Raw genomic sequence first — 20,369 nt, 5'->3', positions numbered from 1 at the left:
TCCCATTGATCACAATAGTTTACGGCTTTATTATTTGGCCAAAAATGAATATTGGTAATACAAAATGAAACAGGACACGGATTGTCTATACTTAATTTGCTTGCCTATTACATATTATGATAAGACTATAGAAAAAAAATTTGTGTTGCTTTCAAAAGTTTGCATGCCCGACCTAAACTTTTCTACTCCACTGCAGAACATATCTTATACAGCTCTGAGGTCATGGTCAGTAAATGAACACCATCGATAACTACTACATGTAATACATATGTAAAGTCGAATAAAGTAGTGTCAAATATGAAGGTCAACCCTACATGGTTGCCCAATCACGATAACAGAAGTAAGGTGGAATACATACCAAACAATATATCCAGCATTCAATGGAGCTTTAACATCAGATACGTAAGGAGATAAACAACAACTTACGAAAATAGATAATCGAGTGTCTAATATGATCGGAACTATTCTTCACTCAGTAGATGTTTTTACAATCTTGACATTTTTTATAACACTTTTATTAGCTTACCTTATTTGGGACAATGTGGTTCGAGTGCGAACGAACATTCCTGGCCCAACACCATGGCCGATAATAGGAAATATGCCGTCAATAATAGGGACTAAGAACGCAAGTGAAACATTTTTGCAGATGCAAAAGAAGTATGGAGATTTAGTTTATCTCAAGCTCGGTATATTACCTATTGTTCTCGTTTATGGATACAAAAATGTGCATCAAGTGTTGGTTGACAATGGCAACAAGACAAAATTCAGACCCAGACATATACTTCACTTCCTTAAAACACTCTTCCCAAATAAAACAGGTAAGAGATCAAGAGTTCACCAGATGTCACAATAGTGTGTCAATTCGGTATAAACAACAACAAAATGCATCTATCGAAATTGCAGATTGTTTTTTTACTTTTTTGTATAGACTTCAAGTATTTAACATTTCTTTTCTTACTCTTTTTTTTGCTCTATAATAATTTTTTGATAACTATAACAAGTGCAGCAATATCTAATCATTGTAAATATTTATTTTTATTCACGGTCAAAAGATTAAAGTACTGTATTATGATGTCATCGTTCTACCTTTTCCTTCTACATGTTATATCTATTTATATATTAAATAAGCCTCTTTAAAGGGACGACATCAAAAGATCAATGTAGGATAGCAAACTTAAATCAATTTTTTTTTTTGGGGGGGGGGGGGGAATTCAACTGCTGCAGGTGCATAGAAGACTTATTGGTGACCTTCTGCTGTTGTCTGTTCTATAGTCGGGTTGTTGTCTCTTTTTCACATTCCCCATTTCCATTCTTAATTTTATTTTTGTTTTTTATAATTTTGTCTTGTATACAGGTCTAATCTTTAGCAATGGCCAAGAATGGGTTGATATTCGGCGATTTACTATGGTGGCATTAAAAGACTTCGGTGTCGGAAAACAATCCATTGAAGAAAAGATACAAGACGAGGTCGGCTTACTGATGGAACTCTTCTCAAAACAAGAAAAGAAACCAACAGATTGTAGTAAAATGTTCCCGAAAGCAACCTCCAATATCATTTCAAGCATTATATTCGGTTCACGGTAACTTGGCATATCTACTATCTATTTTAAAAATAATCTATATTAATTTTCAATAAACATTTGCTCAGTTCTGCATTCGTTCAATCTGATGAGCGCATAATCTGCAAATACTTAATTATGATTGGCCTGCTTATCCTTTGTACTTCAATAAAGCATGTTAGGGAGCAACCAGCTTCATGGGGGAGGGGTTATAATGGTGAATGTTCTTAGTCACAAAAGTTATTTCCGCAAAGACAAATTACATTTTCTATTGATTTTCGAAGCTATCAATATTTTTCTTAAGATTCAACACTGGACATAATATGGATTTAGAATATTTTTTTTGTCATCTGTCTGACCAGATTACTTTTAGGAGATAACTGTATTGTATTTTAAGCTCCGACGGCATCAATTGGGGATTTGATGGTCGCAAATTAAGTTTACTGGCGACGCGTTTGCGGAGACAGTAAACGGGTATTTGCGACCATCAAATCCCAAATTGATGCCGTCGGAGCTTAAAATACAATATTGTTATCTCCATTCTAATGAAACTGACAGAAAACAACGTTAAAACATTTTTTAAAAATCTGTCATATGCCGTCTGCGCTTGCGCGTACGTCCCATAGCATCAATTGTCAATTGATGCCATGTAAGAAAGTGACGTTATCCAATCAAAATAAACGTTACAAACGTTGTTGCATTAGAATTGTTTTTATGTACCAAGTCATATTCTATAGATAATTATTTTAATTTGTATTGTTTAGGTTTGACTTCGATGATCCAGATTTCAACAACCTTTTAGGGAATATTGCAACTTTATTTAAATATGCAGCTGCCTTTAGACTAGAAAATTGTTTTCCAATTCTGGACAAAATAAATCCATTCAACAAGGTAGGTCTACAAACTAGTGGTGTACCATAAATATTATCGGGACATCAATTGAATCCTGGAATTTACTGATGAAACTTGATGGACTTATCTAGTTTCTTTTACATTACTTTTGTGGTTTCAATGTTACAGCACTTAGAAAGCCAAATGTTCTATTAATTAAGTGATACCTAACGTAAAAGTTTAACACATTACATAATGAAAACGAACCTCACCAAAATAATGGTCAAGATAACGAAAAAACCTTTAGACATTTCTTGGGAACCCACTTTTTTCGAACGACTGTATACTAGTGTAGTAATTTTTAGCGTTCACTTTTGAAAACAATTATGGGGCGTATACTATTGTAATTATTACACTGGCGTATACCGGTGTTACTATTACTCGTGTGTATACTGGTATAAATATTACTCTTACGTATACTGGTGTAACTGTTACTCGGACGTATACTGATGTAATTATTACTCTGGCGAATACTGGTGTAATTATTACTGGGGTGTTATTGTAACTCTGCCCAGACTGGCGTATAACTGGTGTAATTATTACTCGGGTGTATACTGGTGTAATTATTACTCGGGCATATTCAGGTGTAATAATTGCTCGGGCGTATACTGGTGTAATTATTACTCTGGCGTATACTGGTGTAATTATTACTCGGGCATATTCAGGTGTAATAATTACTCGGGCGTATACTGGTGTAATTATTACTCTGGCGTATACTGGTGTAATTATTACTCGGGCATATTCAGGTTTAATAATTACTCGGACGTATACTGGTGTAATTATTACTCGGGCGTATTTGAAGAAAGCTTTTGTACTTTTCCAGATAAACATTGCCAGAACGGCTTCGAGTGGGATTGCAGGGTACTAGCTCTTTATTCAAATACAAAATATCAGTGTAATAAATTAGTTATTTTTACCAAAAAAACAATATATAGATACCGTATAGCGGGTTATTTTCGCGGGGTGCAAATTTTCGCTTATTTTCGCGGATAGAACAATATCGCCAAAATAAGTTCCGCCAAATTAAAGGTGTACATACAAAGGTATGCATACAAGTTTTTATCCGCCAAAATAATAACCGCCAAAATATTTCGTATACCTTGTTGAATGAAAATCGCAAAATTTTACACCCGCGAAAATAACCCGCTATACGGTACTCAGTATAGATATATGTGGTGTGAGTGCCAATGAGACAACTCTCCATCCAAATAACAATTTAAAAATTAAACCATTATAGGTTAAAGTTCGGCCTTCAACACGGAGCCTTGGCTCACACCGAACAACAAGCTATAAAGGGCCCCAAAATTACTAGTGTAAAACCATTCAAACGGGAAAACCAACGGTCTAATCTATATAAACAAAACGAGAAACGAGAAACACGTAAATATATATATGAGTGTGATAGAAAATCCGAACGCAGTTCATGTGCTCTCGTTGGCATATCCAAACAGAGTCCCTGAATATAAATTTATCTTTCTTTAAATACCAAATAAAGTTGCTATAACAACACAGTTTGTTGGGGTCATGTTGTAAACAGAAATTATATAATAAAGTGATTTAATTTATCAAAGAGAATTACCGGATAGGTGACCAATCCATTAATCATTGAATTATGTGTGTATTTGATATGACCTAATACAAAGTTGCATAACGAACTTGTAAAATATTTACATTAGCTTAGAGTTTAAACAGGTCGAGAACTCTAGATTTTCTGACGTCAGAATATATTTGCATAGTAATTTCCAAAACACAAGGCCAATACGGCCTTGAAAAAACTGACCAATCGACTCAATTAACTACAATGCATTGTGGGCTACTACGAGTAAACTACTACTTGAAACACGTGGAATTAGTGGGAAAACAGTCAACTAATATATTGTCTGGGACTCTCATTACCAATGTTTTTATTCTGCAAATATATTTAATGTAAAATATATAACGTAATCTTCAATTTGCATGCTCAGATTAAAAAAATATTGTATACTGGCTTCACGATTCGACTTTCTTTTTCGCCTTGCAAAAGTAGTTGAATCGGCTTTGTGCATTGTTATGAATTAAACCAGCATTAATTTCACGACATGAAACAGTGAAATATCCAATGAAGTGACCACTGTCCAGTAAGAAAATCATATGAGCTCTTTTAAACCGGTATAATGTCATTCCAAAATAATTTCTGCCTAGAAAAACACGAAAACTTTCATTGAATCACTTCTTTCTTTACTGAATGTGTAAAAAATTATTTGGACCTGAACTAAAAGTAAGAACATTATAATATTCAGTATGCTAAAAATAAGTGTTATGAAAGCGGCAGGGGCGGATCCAGCCATTTAAAAAGGGGGACCTAACCCTGGACAAAAGGGGAGGGGGTTCGTACTACAAGTTCCCATCCAAATGCACTGATCGTCCAAAAAAAGGGGATCAATCCCCCCGGAACCCCGCCCTCATGGAGCGGGTACGGTATACATATCATCCATCGATAATCTCCGTTTGTTGCTAATTTTATCACAAAATATACCTCAGAGATTTTTTATCGTTCGGCTGCTGTCCTGTTGACATATGTAAAATATCTCCAATATTAAAAGTCTCTGGATCATAGTGGGTGCCATATTACCTATGATTTTTTTTTCTAAAACGTGCTTTGTATATAGAAAAAAAGAAGATGAGGTATGAGTGCCAAATGAGACATTTTTTCAACAAAGACATAATTCAGTAAAGTAAGCAGTCATAGGTTCAATGCCAAAAAGTAAGCTTTAAATGACCCCAAACTGACTTGTGTAAAACAATAAAAAAAAAACCAACAGGCCCAATTAAATATATAAAAGTAGAAGAAATCTGTCCAATAAAAAAAATTATATTGTATAGGAGCCTATATTTCAGTGGTTGCCGTTTGTTTATGAGTTACATATTTATTTTTCGTTCATTTTGTTTTAATATAATTAAGGCCGTGAGTTTTCTCGATTGAAATGTTTTACATTGTCGTATCGGCGCCTTTTATAGCTGACTATGCGGTATGTGCTTTGCTCATTGCTGAAGGCCGTACGGTGATCTATAAATGTTAATTTCTATGTCATTTTGGTCTCTTGTGGACAGCTGTCTCATTGGCATTCATACCACATCTTCTTTTTTTATTATAGATCCAACGCTGCAATTTTCACAAAACATACCAAATTTTCCGTCTTGTCGCACATACATACATGTATGGATAACATCATTACAGCTTATTTCCTAATGCATGTAGAGCAAAACTTTGGTTAGCTTGCTTGCTTTGTTTGTATATTGTACAAAATATAAAATATACAAGTTAAACTATGCCTACATATAAATTGTTTAAAGATGTCAATCTTATTTTTCAAAGCTTTTATAAACAACTATACAAACAAAGCAAGCAAGCCAACCAAAGTTTTACTTTGCAGGTATAAGAAATCAGATGTAATGATTTATTCAGTTTGGCAAAAGTCCGAGCCTGTTAAAAAAACGAACAAACTGAAACTACATTGCTGACTTCACTACCTTCAAAACAAAGGGAACAGTTTGGAAGTCCCATATACTGCAATGTGACAGAAATAAATCCTTATAGATTTTGTTAACACTGCCATGTGTGTAAATATTTCTTCGCCTTTTTTACGAACACAAAATTCAAGGATCACACATTTGCCTTTGATTATCTATACGAAAATTGCTGTACTCGTGAATATCAGCACCGGCTGTTATCGACGGCTTATTTTACACCAGTTAGTTTGTCTCGTGGGTTATTATGTTCTTTTTCTTTTGTTTCGTTGCTGTCTGTTTGACAAATACATGAACTCTGGGTGCCATCATCAAACATGTTAATGGCTATATATCGGGTAATTCAAATCCTTTTTTCTTCGCATAGATACAACTCTTCGTTAATCTGAGCATGGAAGTAATACTTTATATCACGAACTATAAATGAAGATTCACAAAATGAAAAACTAAGCGAAATTGTGAATCCCGCTTTTCACGAAAAAATGTGTTGTATTGCAGTAAATAACACGTGTTCTTGGTTGATTGTAAACACGTAGTAGTCCATCATGCATTGTGACTCATTTAGTTGATTGGTCAAAAACCTAGGTAAAAATAAATTGCGTCACATGTAAATAAACAATTACATGTGCGAGAACATAAGTATGCTAATTTATGCATTTCCATATAAGGTAGTGGTCCTGACCTGTTAAAAGGGTATTGACAAATAATTTAATTTTGGATGTAACGCGTCTTCTGATTGGCTGACGTAATTTTATTATGAGCACAATAGTCTGTTATTGAAATTCTTGACAATACCGATTAATTACTGTAATATTTTTTCTGTCTATTCGAAAGAAAATAAAAAATATGGTGCACTCTGTTAAATAACCCGCTACGCGCGTTATTCAGTGTGCACCAAATTTTTTAAGTTATTTCTTCATAGACAGAAAAATATTACAGTCATTCCTTAAATAGAAATTTATTATCTTACATGTTCAAATGTACACATGTAAATTCATAGCGAATTGTGGGATCATTATTAGTGAGGGGGGACAGGGGTAAGGGAGACAGGGAGAATTTAAAGGGGTAGGAGAAAGGAGAAAGGAGAGGAAGGCTGGGAGAAAGGAGAAAAAGTTGGAAATAAAATAAAATATGAAAAAATAAAATATCTCTCTTTTTTCGGGTAAATTAAAAAAAATAAATAAGAAGAGGCGTAGGAGAAAGGAGAAGAGGGGTGGGAGAAGGGAGAAGGGTCCCCCTGTCCCCCCTCATTAGTATTTAATAAATTAAATATGTATGCTGCATACGAAATGTACATAATAGAAGTCAATATAATAAGACAGGTTGAAATATAAAATTTAGTACCCCAAAAATGTGTGACACGTATACTGGTGTGATTATTACTCGGGTGCATACTGGTCAATCTGATTAAAATATTGATCTCTGATTACGTTATACTACATAATATAATAATATATATATAATGAAAATATACTGGTTTAATTATAACTTTGACGTATATCAACAAGATGGTTTGGATCCCGCTACTATGTCCAACGCCGCAACTTTTTATATGTATATGCCAGTCCCAAGTCAGGAGCCTGCAATTTAGTTGTTGTTGTGTGTTGCTGTGTTACACATTTGTTTTACATTCATTAGACCGTTAATTTTATCGTTTGACTTCGTGATATTTTGGCCTCTCATAGCTGACTATGCTGTAAGTGATATGTACATTTGAAGGCCGTAAGGTGACCTATAGCTGTAATTTCTGTATCATTGGTCTCTTGTGGAGAGTAGTCTTATTGGCAAGCCTACCGAATCTGCTTTTATATTTACGACTAAAGTTGATTGTAATTATTCAGAATTGTTCCGGACTTATAACCAACTTTAGTCTCAACGATAAAATATAAAATTAGCATTGGCATAAATAATCAAATAATTCATTTCCTTTATCTACTGGTGTTAATTTATAAGCTGATATCAGAGCATTACTTCAATTATACATTTTACTTTTATATTTAAAATAAGTTCTAATATATTACGTTCCCAAAAATGCTTAAGAAATTCACTGATAAGGTAAAAAGACAATGTCTTTAACAGAATTGGAAGATTATTTTGACACTACCAAATTTTCATCTGAAAATCAAAAGAACAGCTTTTAAAGCTTAAGATTATATATCATTTGTACGCTATATCGTGGAATCTTTTTTATGACGGTCAACTTGATCAAATTGTTAGGCGTTTATCAAAGGTTTCATGGAAGATATATTGGTAAAAGGTGAAATAGTAAAAAAAATACCGATCACCAAGGAACACGAGATTGAGTAAGCTTCAAGAATAAAGTTGCAGAAATGATCGATCTGAACGAATTTTAATCAATGAGACCTGATAGTAAAATGGTTGTATAATGTTCGTCTATGCCAAACTATACAATTCATCCGGTTTCTTCCACTTGATTGTGTATTTTATTTTCATACTTTGTTATTTCAGACAAAATTAGTTGTGGAGGGTAGAAGGAAGATTCAAAAATATATAGCTACACGGATAGAGAGTGTGAGAGGTTCGTTCGATGCTAATAACATTCGGCATTTCTTGGACGTTTACCTTGAACAAGAAGAAAAACCCGACAGCAAAATTTCAGGTAAATATAATTTTAACTTTATCTAAATAACAATGTCTTACAGAAAACTATTCGACATCATTACTATACACTAGTTGTGTGTATTTTGTCCTCCAAACAACTGCATACGTTTAAAAGGTACTGCACTGATATTAAATTCCAATGACGTTATTTTTTTTTCGAGAAATGGAACGATACGTACGACGTTTTTCTGGACAAGAACGAAAGGTGAAAAGGATTAAAAGAAGAATACAAAATAGTAGATTATACAAAACTGGTACTGAACATCTTATGTAAATTTTGTTGAAAAATTACACATATTCCAAGTGTTGAAAATATAGTATAAAGTATAAAAACCATTATATGAAAACAACATTTTCAAATCTTTCAAAAAAAGCTATTGTAATTGTATAGCAGTGCTTTTTTTATTTAATTTATCTATGCATAAAAATTCTAAACGGTTCTTGTTGATATGATATGAATATTGACCGTGAGTGAAAAGGCATATATACATATAAGTGTTTTAATTGCAAATGTAGAAAACATTGCTTTTTGCAGAATAGTCATAGTTATACTTATTATTACAGTGTATAATGAAACTACCAATAGATCAGACAGATGCTCTGTTCAATAATATTGATTGATTCTTTTCATAAATTTTGTTTTGTAGATGAGAGTTTATTTATTACTATAGCTGATCTGTATATTGCTGGTACAGACACTACCTCCGTCACACTACAGTGGAGTATGATGTATATGATAAAATACCCGGATGTTCAGAAGAAATGTCGAAATCAAATATTAGAGGTAAAAGTCCAACAGATGGTACCATTTATCATGTTTATCATAACAAAATGTTTAAAGAAATCGAGTTTTCGTGCTGCTATAATGGAACTTTATGGAGCCTTTAGGTAATTTTTTCAGTAAAATGTACATTTGCAATAGCTTTAACTTTGAATGATATGATTTTTTTTGGTCATCTGATTGTTATTGTTATTTTCAATACTTGAAAAAAGTAAAATCACAAAAATACTGAACTCAGAGGAAATATACGTAATTTTTCAGCAAAATTTACAACGGTACCATTTCAGTTGTGAAGCAAAACTCCCTGTTAGGCTGATCCTCTTTTTTTTGCAACATACGGGTATGACAGAGCCAAACAGATAAAGGACAGAGATTCAGTCTAAATTCCCAGTGCAACACAACCATTCGATACATGTTGGTATTGGTCGATATTCAAAGGGCCAGTATGGTCAAATTGAGGTTCACTGTCGTATCATTAATCAGTCGGATAACATTCGAAACTGCCGACGGCCATGAAACCCGTTGTAAACATGAATATCAATATAAGTGGCTAGCACCCACGTATGTTTGATTATACATATTGTAGATTTAATAGTGTGTTTATTATGTATCATATTTTTTTTATGTTTCGGAGGTAAAGGTTCTTCAAGTACACAATTGAAAATAATTAAGGAATGACTATCTTATTTTTTCTGTCTATAAAGAAATAACATGAAAAATGTGAAACACACTGAATAACCAGCGTAGCCGGTTATTTTAAAGTGTGGACCACATTTTTAGCCCAAAGGGCCAAGCGAGCTTTTCTCATCACTTGGCGTCCGTCGTCGTTAACTTATACCAAAATCTTCTCCTCTGAAACTTCTGGGCAAAAGGAGTAGCTAGGTCAGGTAAGGGACGATTTTGTCCTCAAATTTCAGGTTCATCTAACGAAAGATATTGGATTCTCTGAAAAATGATGCAAATATAATTGTTCATATAGTCAAGATCTATCTACCCTAAAATTTTCAGACCGATCAGGTAACCTGTTGTTGGGTTGCTACCCCTGAATTGGTAATGTTAAGAACATTTTGCAGCTTTGGTTATTATCTTCAATATAATTATAGATAGAGGTTAACTGTAAACAGCAATAATGTACAGCAAAGTAAGAGTTAGAATTAAGTCAACATAACAAAAATGTTCAATTGACCCCTTTAGGAGTAATCGCCCTTTATCGTCAGTTTTTACACATTTCATGAATTTCCTACTGGACCCAGTTTTTTTTGTATAGAAAGAGATAATTGTAAGCAGCAAGAATGTTAGGTATAGTAAGCTCTACAAACACATCACCATCATCAAAATACAATTTTGTCATGAATCCATCTGTGTCCTTTGTTTGAAATGCATATAGACCAAGGTGAGCGACACAGGCTATTTAAAGCCTCTAGTTAATGTTATTTCGAATAGACAGCAGAAACATTATAACAGTTATTCCTTACAATTTAATTCGATTTTTGACCGGAGTAAATCACGGAAAACAATGAGCATGACTAAATTATGGCTATGAGCTGATAGAAAAAAAACAGTCAGCCAATCAGAATACGCGTTACATTAATTATTGGTTATACCAAATTCTCCTGTGGGTACATGTATTAGAAACCTAAATTAGACATAGAATAAAACAATAAACTAACCATCTTTCTAAAAGGTCATCGGTGAAGACAGACAACCTGTCGTGAAAGATAAAGACAATATACCATACGTCATGGCAACTTTACAAGAAGTACAGAGAATATCAACCATTGGTAAGTTAATGCCATGATAACCTTACATAAAGAGCAGAGAAAATAAATTATTGGTATTTAAATGCCATGGTACCCTTACATAGAGTACAGTGAATAACAACCTTTGATATATTAATCATGTTAATGCCATGGCAACCATACGCGAGGAAAAGAGAATATCAATTATTGGTTAGTTAATGCCACGGTAATATCTAACAAGAGGAACAGAAAATAAAATTAACCATTGGTAAAGTAATGTCATGGAAACCTTAATTTAATTACACGAGGTACGGAGAATATCATCATTTGGTTAGGGTAATTGTTAAGGCAACCGTTCACTAGGTGCAGAGACTATCAACCGATAGTTAGTTAATGCAATGGCAACCTTACACGAGGAACAGAGAATATCAACCATTGGTACTTTTAATCGGCAATACAATCAGGCCGTCAATGTTATTGTGAAACTGCCTATTCTAGAGATGTCGTGAATCAGATGTGGATACTAAAAATAAATCAAAGATCTTTTAGAGTACATAAAATCCGAGACTCTCTCATCTTGCAATAGTATTAAACCATTTGACTTTTCTGCACTTTAAACAAAAGTATTCCACCTTCCAAACTAAAAGACAAATCGAAAGAGTTGATATTGATTTGTTTCATAAAAAGGAGGGCGACGTAGATACAAGTATCTAGCCTTGGGGAATGATTATTCCTACTTTGTAAATAATCACTCTGATTCAAATATAAAATTATCTGAAACTGACATTATCAAGTTGCTTGATTTCTTGATTGACAACATATTTGTTACTTGTGGAGGACGTGTTTTTCAACAGGCTGTAGGAAATCCAATGGAAACCAATTATGACCCTCTTCTTTCCTATTGTTTCCTTATAATTATAAAGCTGAATTCATACATGAACGACTGAGAAAGACAGATAAGAAGTTAGCAATATTCTTTACATTTACGTTCCACTATACGATGATGTTCTCTCACTAAATGATACAAAATTTGGTGACTGTTGAACGAATCTATCCCATCGAACTAGAGATAAAAAATACCACAGATACAATTAAGTCTACCTCAGTTGTCGTCTTGCATCTAGAAATTGACAATGAGGATTGGTAAAAAAACACAAAACTTTACGACAAAAATATGATTTCAGCTTACTAATTTTCTGAACTTTCTATTTCTATGTAGCAACATTCCAGCAGTTCCTCCATACGGAGTATATATCGCTTAATTAATACGATGTTCCCGGCTTGTATATCCTATCATGATTTCATTTAAAGAGGGTAGCAACTCACAAGGAAGCTATTACATCAAAAGTTCCAACTTTGTTTCATTGCAATGTACATAGTCTCGTTTATGCATTTTGTTCATAAGACAATGAAAACCAACCTTGTGTACTATTATATATGTTCTTATGTTTGATTTCAGCTCCTCTTGCAGTACCACATGTATCTATTGAGGACGTAGAAATCGACGGAAAGATTATTCCAAGGGATACAATCATCATCCCTCATTTGATGTCTGTTCATCTTGATCCATCTGTTTGGGATAAACCAGAAGAATTTCGACCAGAGAGATTTCTTGATAAAGATGGACACTTTGTTAAAAAGGAAGGCTTCTCTGCTTTTTCGATGGGTATGTCGCGTGCTTTGTCTGTCCTTGTATGAAATACTAATATTATTTAAGTGGTTGATGATTACTAATCTTTTATAAATTCATTCACAATTCTTCGAATCGTTATGAATTTAAATGATTATTGTTTGAATTATTCGATATGATAGAGACAGTTTGTTGAAATACGTATTTGTTTTGTTGAAACGTTGATATGAAGCATTGGTATGAATACCACACCTTTTTGTAATAGATTGAGTTTACCCATCTGTCGAATTATAATGAGACTAAGACCGTGATCCTTATAACACTTTGGACATCCAGAACAACGTCTTGCGAACTTTATTTTGCACTCACTGTACTGTTAATGTTGTTTCCCCTGCAAATATTCATTATTTTAAATTCACAACTTTTATCATACTTTTGTAGGTCCACGCCTGTGCCCCGGCAAACAGCTTGCAGAATCAGAATTACTTTTATTCTTCGTTTCAATTTTACAAAGATTCAATTTGACGAAAGGTGACGACAACGACGAATTACCTATGACTGGGATTCAGACTGGAACTACAAACCAACCACAACCATTCCAGATCTGTTTTCTACCAAGATAAATGTCAGTCCTCACTACATTGTTGACTCCTGTGATATTCCATAATATTTAGTAGTTTAAACCATAAATTTAAAATGTACCGCAATTCCCGAAACACAAAAATATATATGAATGCCGAGTATACTGATAACAAATTAGCCAATCAAAAAAAAAGAATACTCAGAACAATTTTTCCCGACTTGTCCCGAGTAAGGTGTAAACAGTGATCCACGTGATAAGAATTCATTTTTATAAAACTCAAAAGTTTACACATGCATACCCGCTTGTTTGTTTTGAAATACTACTAAGCCTGGAACCTATTTTTCATTAAAAAAAAACCTGTAGTTATTGACCTAATATAATTCGCAAATTTGCAAACGGAACATTGGATGACAAAAAATAATTTATGCTCAGTTTAATGGGATAACGACAGAATAATATTTTACTGATTCCCACATGGAAGGACTATTTTTAAAATAAAAACAAGAACAACCTACGTGACCTTTCTATGTTTCCAGTTCATGACGTATTACAGTAAAAAATCATGTGATTGTTTCGATTCATTTTTTTTGTATGAATATTCTCAGAAACCTTTTTACTACTAGTGTGTATTTGTTATGTACTTCCTTGAAATAAATATTTTCATTTCTTTTGTTTTATGTTTCACAGATTTCTTTGCGCGATTTTATATGAATGAGTATTGCACTATTTGACTTAGAGATTTACAATTGTAAACATGCTCTTGGTGACAAAATTTAATCAAATCTTTGATTATCGGAAACAAAATCTGTTAAGGTCGTGTTCTTTATTGTTGTAGAAGTTGTCAATAATTAGTTGTATTAATTATGAATAATTAGATATAGGAAGATGTGGTGTGAGTGCCAATGAGACAACTCTCTATCCAAGTAACCATTTTAAAAAAGGCAAACCATTAATACATGTATAGTCAAGTCATTGTGTACCATTTAATCAGAATACTAGTAGATCATTATCCCCTTCAGAAATTTTAAGATTCAAGATTTCATTCATAACCTCAGACACTTACTTGTGCACAAGAGGACAATATATACAAATAATTTAAGATAATACATAGCGAGACAGGACAAACGAAACACACATTCATAGTAATAAGTATATTATAAGAGACAATTGGTATAATTAGATTAAGTATTTTATAATTTTCTGAACGAAAAGAATCATTTATATTCCCAAGCAATATACATGTATTGCATACATAATGTATAGTATTAAAGTTAATTTTACTTACTAAGTTAATTTAGTTTGGTTTTACCTAGCTTCTTTCAAAAGTAATGTCAAACAAATTTCGCCGAGCGGAGCAAAAAAATTTTTTTTGAAGGGTTTTGGAACCACTGAAGGCCCAATAAGCTATAGACCTGCTGAGTTATATATTTTCAATACATTGCAAGTCAGGTTATTTATTTTCAAACTACCACAGAACAAACCATTTATTTTTGTGATTATCAAGGCTGAGTTATTTATTTTCAAAATCCTCCTGTCCCGTTTTTGTGATTCGTTTTGTAGTCTTTATTTAATGGTTTTATCAATTCTTTTTGCGGGGAACTGCTCACATTGATGTTACATAATTTGAGAAATAGCTTGGACTCGGCATGGCAACGGGACCTTAAAAGACAAATCCAGTCTACTATCTACATTTTATTCTGGTTCACAGTCTAATCATTATTTACCACAGTTATAATGCATATTACATTACTTTTCCATCATAGTTATACATCAATTACTTCGCGACATAAATCAAACAATAAGATTAAACCCGACAATAGTATACGCGCCATAAATGAACAGTCGTGTCATATGTTATCTCCCCTTAATTCGTTTACTTTTGATATTTAATCAAGTATCAAATTAAGAATTGTATTTTCAAAAGTTATCTATACGAATAATTTAACTCCTTTTTTATAAGTTAATAATCTTTTATACAAATGATTTACCGAAATATCATTTCAAACTTTGCCTATTGTGTATTTAATCTATATCATGATTTTACATACGAATGTGAAAAAAGGTACTTTACTGGGAAACATCTTTTAATTCTTTAAACTCGTTTCCTCTAAGTTTATAAAATAAACTATTAAACAATGTTAACCGATTTACTTTCCTTAAAAGACATTCCAGTCTGCTTACTACATTTTAATTTTTTTTGGTACTTATTATTGATTTTAATTCTATAATTTTTCTATCAATATAATTATTTATGTTCATATATCTTTCATATATACGTTTTCAGTTCTTTTAAACAGAACATTTTTTATTTCATTTTGTTTTGTGGTTAACTTATTATATTTTTATCATGTATATATATGTAAAGCGCCTTAGAGTGATTTTATTGTTATGCAGGGCGCTATAGAAATTTTTATTATTATTATTATTATTATTATTATTTTTATTATTATTATTATTATTATTATTATTATTATTATTATTATTATTATTATTATTATTATTATTATTATTATTATTATTATTATTATTCTAGTTCACAGTCTAATGAGCAAAATAGTTTTGCACGACTTTATGTAGCAGACTGGACTTAATTTGACACGAAATATTGTGTTACTCAATACAATAGCTTTCTATGATCTCTTTTAAAGTTTTAATAAACAATGGACTTTGTCGGTTAAAGACAGAATTACTTAATTTTCATTGTTCAAGTCTATTAATTTTAAAAGTATATACAATTATCTTTATGTCTTCGAGCTGACACATTTATCAATTAGCTAGGGGGAATTTTTTGAGACAACGTTATCAAATATGCTTAAAAGATTAAACACTTTTACGTTTATATTTTTAGGAAATTGTTCTCTAACCAAGTTAAACTTTCTTTAATTTGTTTTATTTACGTTTATTTTTCTGTCATTTAATTTTACAATTAAATGATAAATAACCTCTTGAAATTGTGTGCATTTTCCATTATCCAACAAAACTTTATTTGTAATTCATTAATAAATGTTATTTTTAAATATCACGCATTTTTGCATCATTATACATATAATCAAGGCACTATTCAAATAGCCCGCACTCCAATGAAAATATAAAAGAACAGTACACAAATTATAAAGAAAGCTATTGTAGATTATAATGAAACGGTTATATGCGATAAATCATGGATGACGATCCACTTCAAATTCGTTTAGAGGGTTGCTAATTATTGTTATTTGTATACGTTTATAAATCAAAGTTTAAGTGTATTAACTGTCTTCTGATTGGATAATAGTATTACTTTTATTTTCAATGTTGTATATTTTTTTTTATTGCAACACGTCCACTCTGACGTTATGTATTCATACACCAACTTCATGTGCGAACGTTGTTATTGTTAATATACATAATAAAAAAAAAGTTCGTTGAGACTTTTTTTTTGAAAGAAATTTATTTTTGAGTGTAAATTCACATTGCGATTAGACGTGTCACGGTACTTGTCTATCCCAAATTCATGTATTTGGTTTTGAGGTTATATTTGTTATTGTCGTGGGATTTTGTCTGATGCTCGGTCCGTTTCTGTGTGTGTTACATTTTAGTGTTATGTCGTTGTTCTCCTCTTATATTTAATGCGTTTCCCTCGGATTTAGTTTGTTACCCCGATTTTGTTTTTTGTCCATAGATTTATGAGTTTTGAACAGCGGTAAACTACTGTTGCCTTTATTCATAATGAATGGCAATCATTTGCACTTAAGACATTTATTCTAAAAAACAGTTGTTGGCATGACACGGGTTATGTTCTTCTCATATATGTTATGATGGTATGACACTAAACCCCTAACGGGAAGGATTGTGCCTGATGTTCATATGATGAAATCATAATCTTTCAGTCAGTTTAATTGAAGTCTGGAGCAGGCATGTCAGTTAAGGTAACACGATACCGAATGACGTTACGCCACGAGTTATCGTTCCTGACGTTATCGAATAACGTTCGGCCTTTCACAGATGATGTATGTATACAAGCCAATGTAGCAGTTTCTGCAATCACAAGTTGATTTTTATTAAAAAAAAATGTGGTAACTATGTGACATTGTTATAGAAACTTTTTCTAGATGCACAGTGCCGAGAGTTTTGATGCAATACGTAACGGTTAACTTATTTGACATACATTGCTTAATCGTTTTCCGGCAATTCTTCTGCTCATTGTTAACCTTTAAAAATGTATTACTTTACTTTTAAATATTCTGTTTCTTGACTATTTAAGCATCTGCACGATTTATCTATATAAAATTATATGTTCTTATGCATAAAAGATTGAGTTTTGTCAATTTATTTTATTCTTGGTTTATATTTGCAATAAATATTTCTTCATGATGCACGCCGTATCCCCATGAAATTTTCGTAGAAATCTAATCTATAGAAACTTAGGATGATGCGTTATAAAACAGGAATTGTACAACTATTAATTCGTGTTAAAATGGTCGCCAAAAACACCGCTCGAGAAAAATGGAAAAAGGTTATCATCTGGATGAGAATTCGAATAGAATTAGGCGAAAAAGAACAATACATTGTACAATGGGACTTTGAAACCCATACAGAAAATGGTCTGTTAGTATGGAAAGTAAAAAAGTGGTTTAAGTTTGTTATTTTCCGAAAAACATTCCCTGTGTTCCAAGTATAAACAGTCTCTGAAATTCATTGGTCTGTAGAGAGTGAATCCGATATAGTTTCTGAAACATTCATAAAATAAAGTGTTAGCTTTGTAGTCCTGTAGACCAAAGCTACACGGGACAGACAGCAAATTCGGAAGGAGGTCAGAGAAAGTTAACGTAGTCTTGGAAATACATGAGAACAAACATAAAATTAAAAACAATTCAGGTCCAGTTAAAGTCTGATTTAAAACAGCCCATGTATCCACTTGCGTCTATTAACGCAAGTTGATAGTCAGCACTGGCTCTTGTCAAAGTGGTTCCGTTACAATTGTTTTCTTTCGAAATTTACAAGCAAACAACTGGCTTACTTTTTATTCAAACGACAGAAAGAGACTTGTTTCGTAGCGAGAACAAATACATTTAATATTTCTGACAATAACACATTTTTTATATATTTTTTTTTATTCTACGAATTACATCACAAGGGTAACTAGGAAATATAAATTATCACTTGGTTTTCGTCCGACCGCAAGTAAAATGCTTCGAAAGTGAGACGTCTATTTGACTTTGCGGGATGTATCAAGTTTGCAGTCACATCCGGTCAGAATGGGGACATTAAATCCGATGCCTCGATTAAAGAGAGTGCTATGCTCTTTGAAAAGCAAAACTTTGCAACAACTCTTTGGGGGGTCCGTAGGTGGCCTGTTGCAAGATAAAATTTCTGTCCCTATCCAATATACCCTCATTTTCCAGTGTCTTTCCAAATTTACTCGATCATACATGTAATCCCGGGATAGCCTCTATTATATCAACCTACCTATTGTATTTATTGTTAACTTGTTCTCGCCCTTAACATGCATGATCAATTTGCCACTGGACGTAAAGCAAACAGCAATCAATCCGACAATTTACAACCGTCACTTAAAACTTTAATTGTTAAAATTCAAATCGACAAAGTTTACGAACATTTACGCAAAAAGAAATATCTACGTTATCGCTTGCTCATTATGGAAGAGGGTAACATGAGACTAGTAAAAGTACAAGTATAAATCAAGTAAACAATTATATGGAACATTTTATTTGTACAACAGTTGGCTGCTATAATTATAAATGGAGATATGGGATATGCAATTTATAAGAAAGCAACATCTGGAGTCAAGGCTCCGTGTTGAAGGCCGTGTACATTGACCTATAATTGTTTACTTTTTTTTAATTGTTATTTGGATGGAGAGTTGTTTCATTGGCACTCACGCCACATCTTCCTATATCTACCTTACAACATCAAAACCTAAGAAATCAAGCAAATTGTGACTGAAGCTAATTGGACGAGTATCTTTTCGTTTGTAGTTTGAGTAAACGTTGGTCCCCTAGATTAGAAAGTTTTGATAAGTATAATTATCACAGTAACATTTCAGTCCCTTAGTACATGTTTGTTGAAGTCTTCAAACTTTCATTCTTCGGTAGAAAATTCAAACAAATAATGAAATAAGGTGGTGCGGTAAAATTGCCAATTAATCTACTTTCCACCAAAGACAAAATGACGGAAATGTAAGTTTGCTTACATTGCTACTTCATTTTAGATCTCCAAATAACTATTCCATTATATGAACTGGATATTCATAAATATGTTTTGTCACCAAAATCCTAATAGGCACGTATCATCATATTGTGTCACTTGTGTCCGTTCAGCCGTCAATTCCGCATTTGGTATATAGGGTGTTAACGGCTAAGTATTTAGCACGACAGTCTTTTTGCCTCAAGTTAAGATTATGTACATGGTGTTAAAACTTATATTAAAGCTGCGCATATCGTCTGGATTTTCTTTATTTTTTGTTTATGACAGGTCGCTAGATTAGGCATTTTGTTAAAAAAAAAATATATATATAAGGCACGCAGAGTACAAACTCCGGCTTACATTTTCTACAAGTGCAATTTCAAGCTGGATCCTTGTTTTACTTATAAAGAACGCATACCTGATCTCAAGATTTGTTTTATAAATAATTTTCCACAAATAAGGGACTGTTGAATTTCGTGAAAGCTTGCGTACAATTCGCAATGTTTGTCCGACTTGCTTAGCAACCAACTGACACATTTACACCACGCAGTATACGCTATACTTATGTATGTACATTGTAGCAAATCAGGAATGTGAGTTCTGAAATTTCCTTTGAGTTTTTATTTTTTTATTTTTTAGAATGTGTATTTTATCAGGATAATTACTTTCACTCATAATTTTCACAACTAACAGAATGTTCAACCTTTTTTAACTGGTGCATTAAATGTGTCTTTTATAAACAACTGTTTTCAATATTGTATTGTATCATCCCGAATATGCATGAACTATTTGCCACTGAACGTTAAACAACCACCAAAAAACGTGGCCGAGCAATGGTCATAAAACTGTGTAACTGGATCAAATTTTTAAAGTA

General features: G+C 32.6%; 1 protein-coding gene across 1 annotated transcript; it reads left to right on the top strand.

The window, feature by feature from the left end:
- The first annotated feature begins 255 nt into the window (after positions 1-255).
- LOC134691190 (cytochrome P450 2H1-like) lies at positions 256-13,978 on the top strand. The gene is made up of 8 exons (XM_063551516.1): positions 256-818; positions 1,355-1,580; positions 2,324-2,450; positions 8,427-8,577; positions 9,227-9,363; positions 11,045-11,141; positions 12,559-12,765; positions 13,171-13,978. Exons 1-8 carry the CDS (start codon positions 452-454, stop codon positions 13,350-13,352), a joined length of 1,494 nt encoding a protein of 497 aa, XP_063407586.1. The 5' UTR covers positions 256-451; the 3' UTR covers positions 13,353-13,978.
- The last annotated feature ends 6,391 nt before the right edge of the window (positions 13,979-20,369 follow it).

Source organism: Mytilus trossulus, chromosome 11 (assembly GCF_036588685.1).
Source record: "Mytilus trossulus isolate FHL-02 chromosome 11, PNRI_Mtr1.1.1.hap1, whole genome shotgun sequence".
In the NCBI taxonomy this organism is placed as follows: domain Eukaryota; kingdom Metazoa; phylum Mollusca; class Bivalvia; order Mytilida; family Mytilidae; genus Mytilus; species Mytilus trossulus.
Note: the sequence above shows the minus strand (reverse complement) of the source record. Positions and strands in the feature narration are given on the sequence as shown.

Excerpts from the sequence above, each read along its gene's own strand:
- LOC134691190 (XM_063551516.1), top strand. The coding sequence starts at position 452 with ATGATCGGAACTATTCTTCACTCAGTAGATGTTTTTACAATCTTGACA. Across the intron at positions 819-1,354 it reads ACTCTTCCCAAATAAAACAG|GTCTAATCTTTAGCAATGGC; the intron begins GTAAGAGATCAA and ends TCTTGTATACAG. Across the intron at positions 1,581-2,323 it reads AGCATTATATTCGGTTCACG|GTTTGACTTCGATGATCCAG; the intron begins GTAACTTGGCAT and ends TGTATTGTTTAG.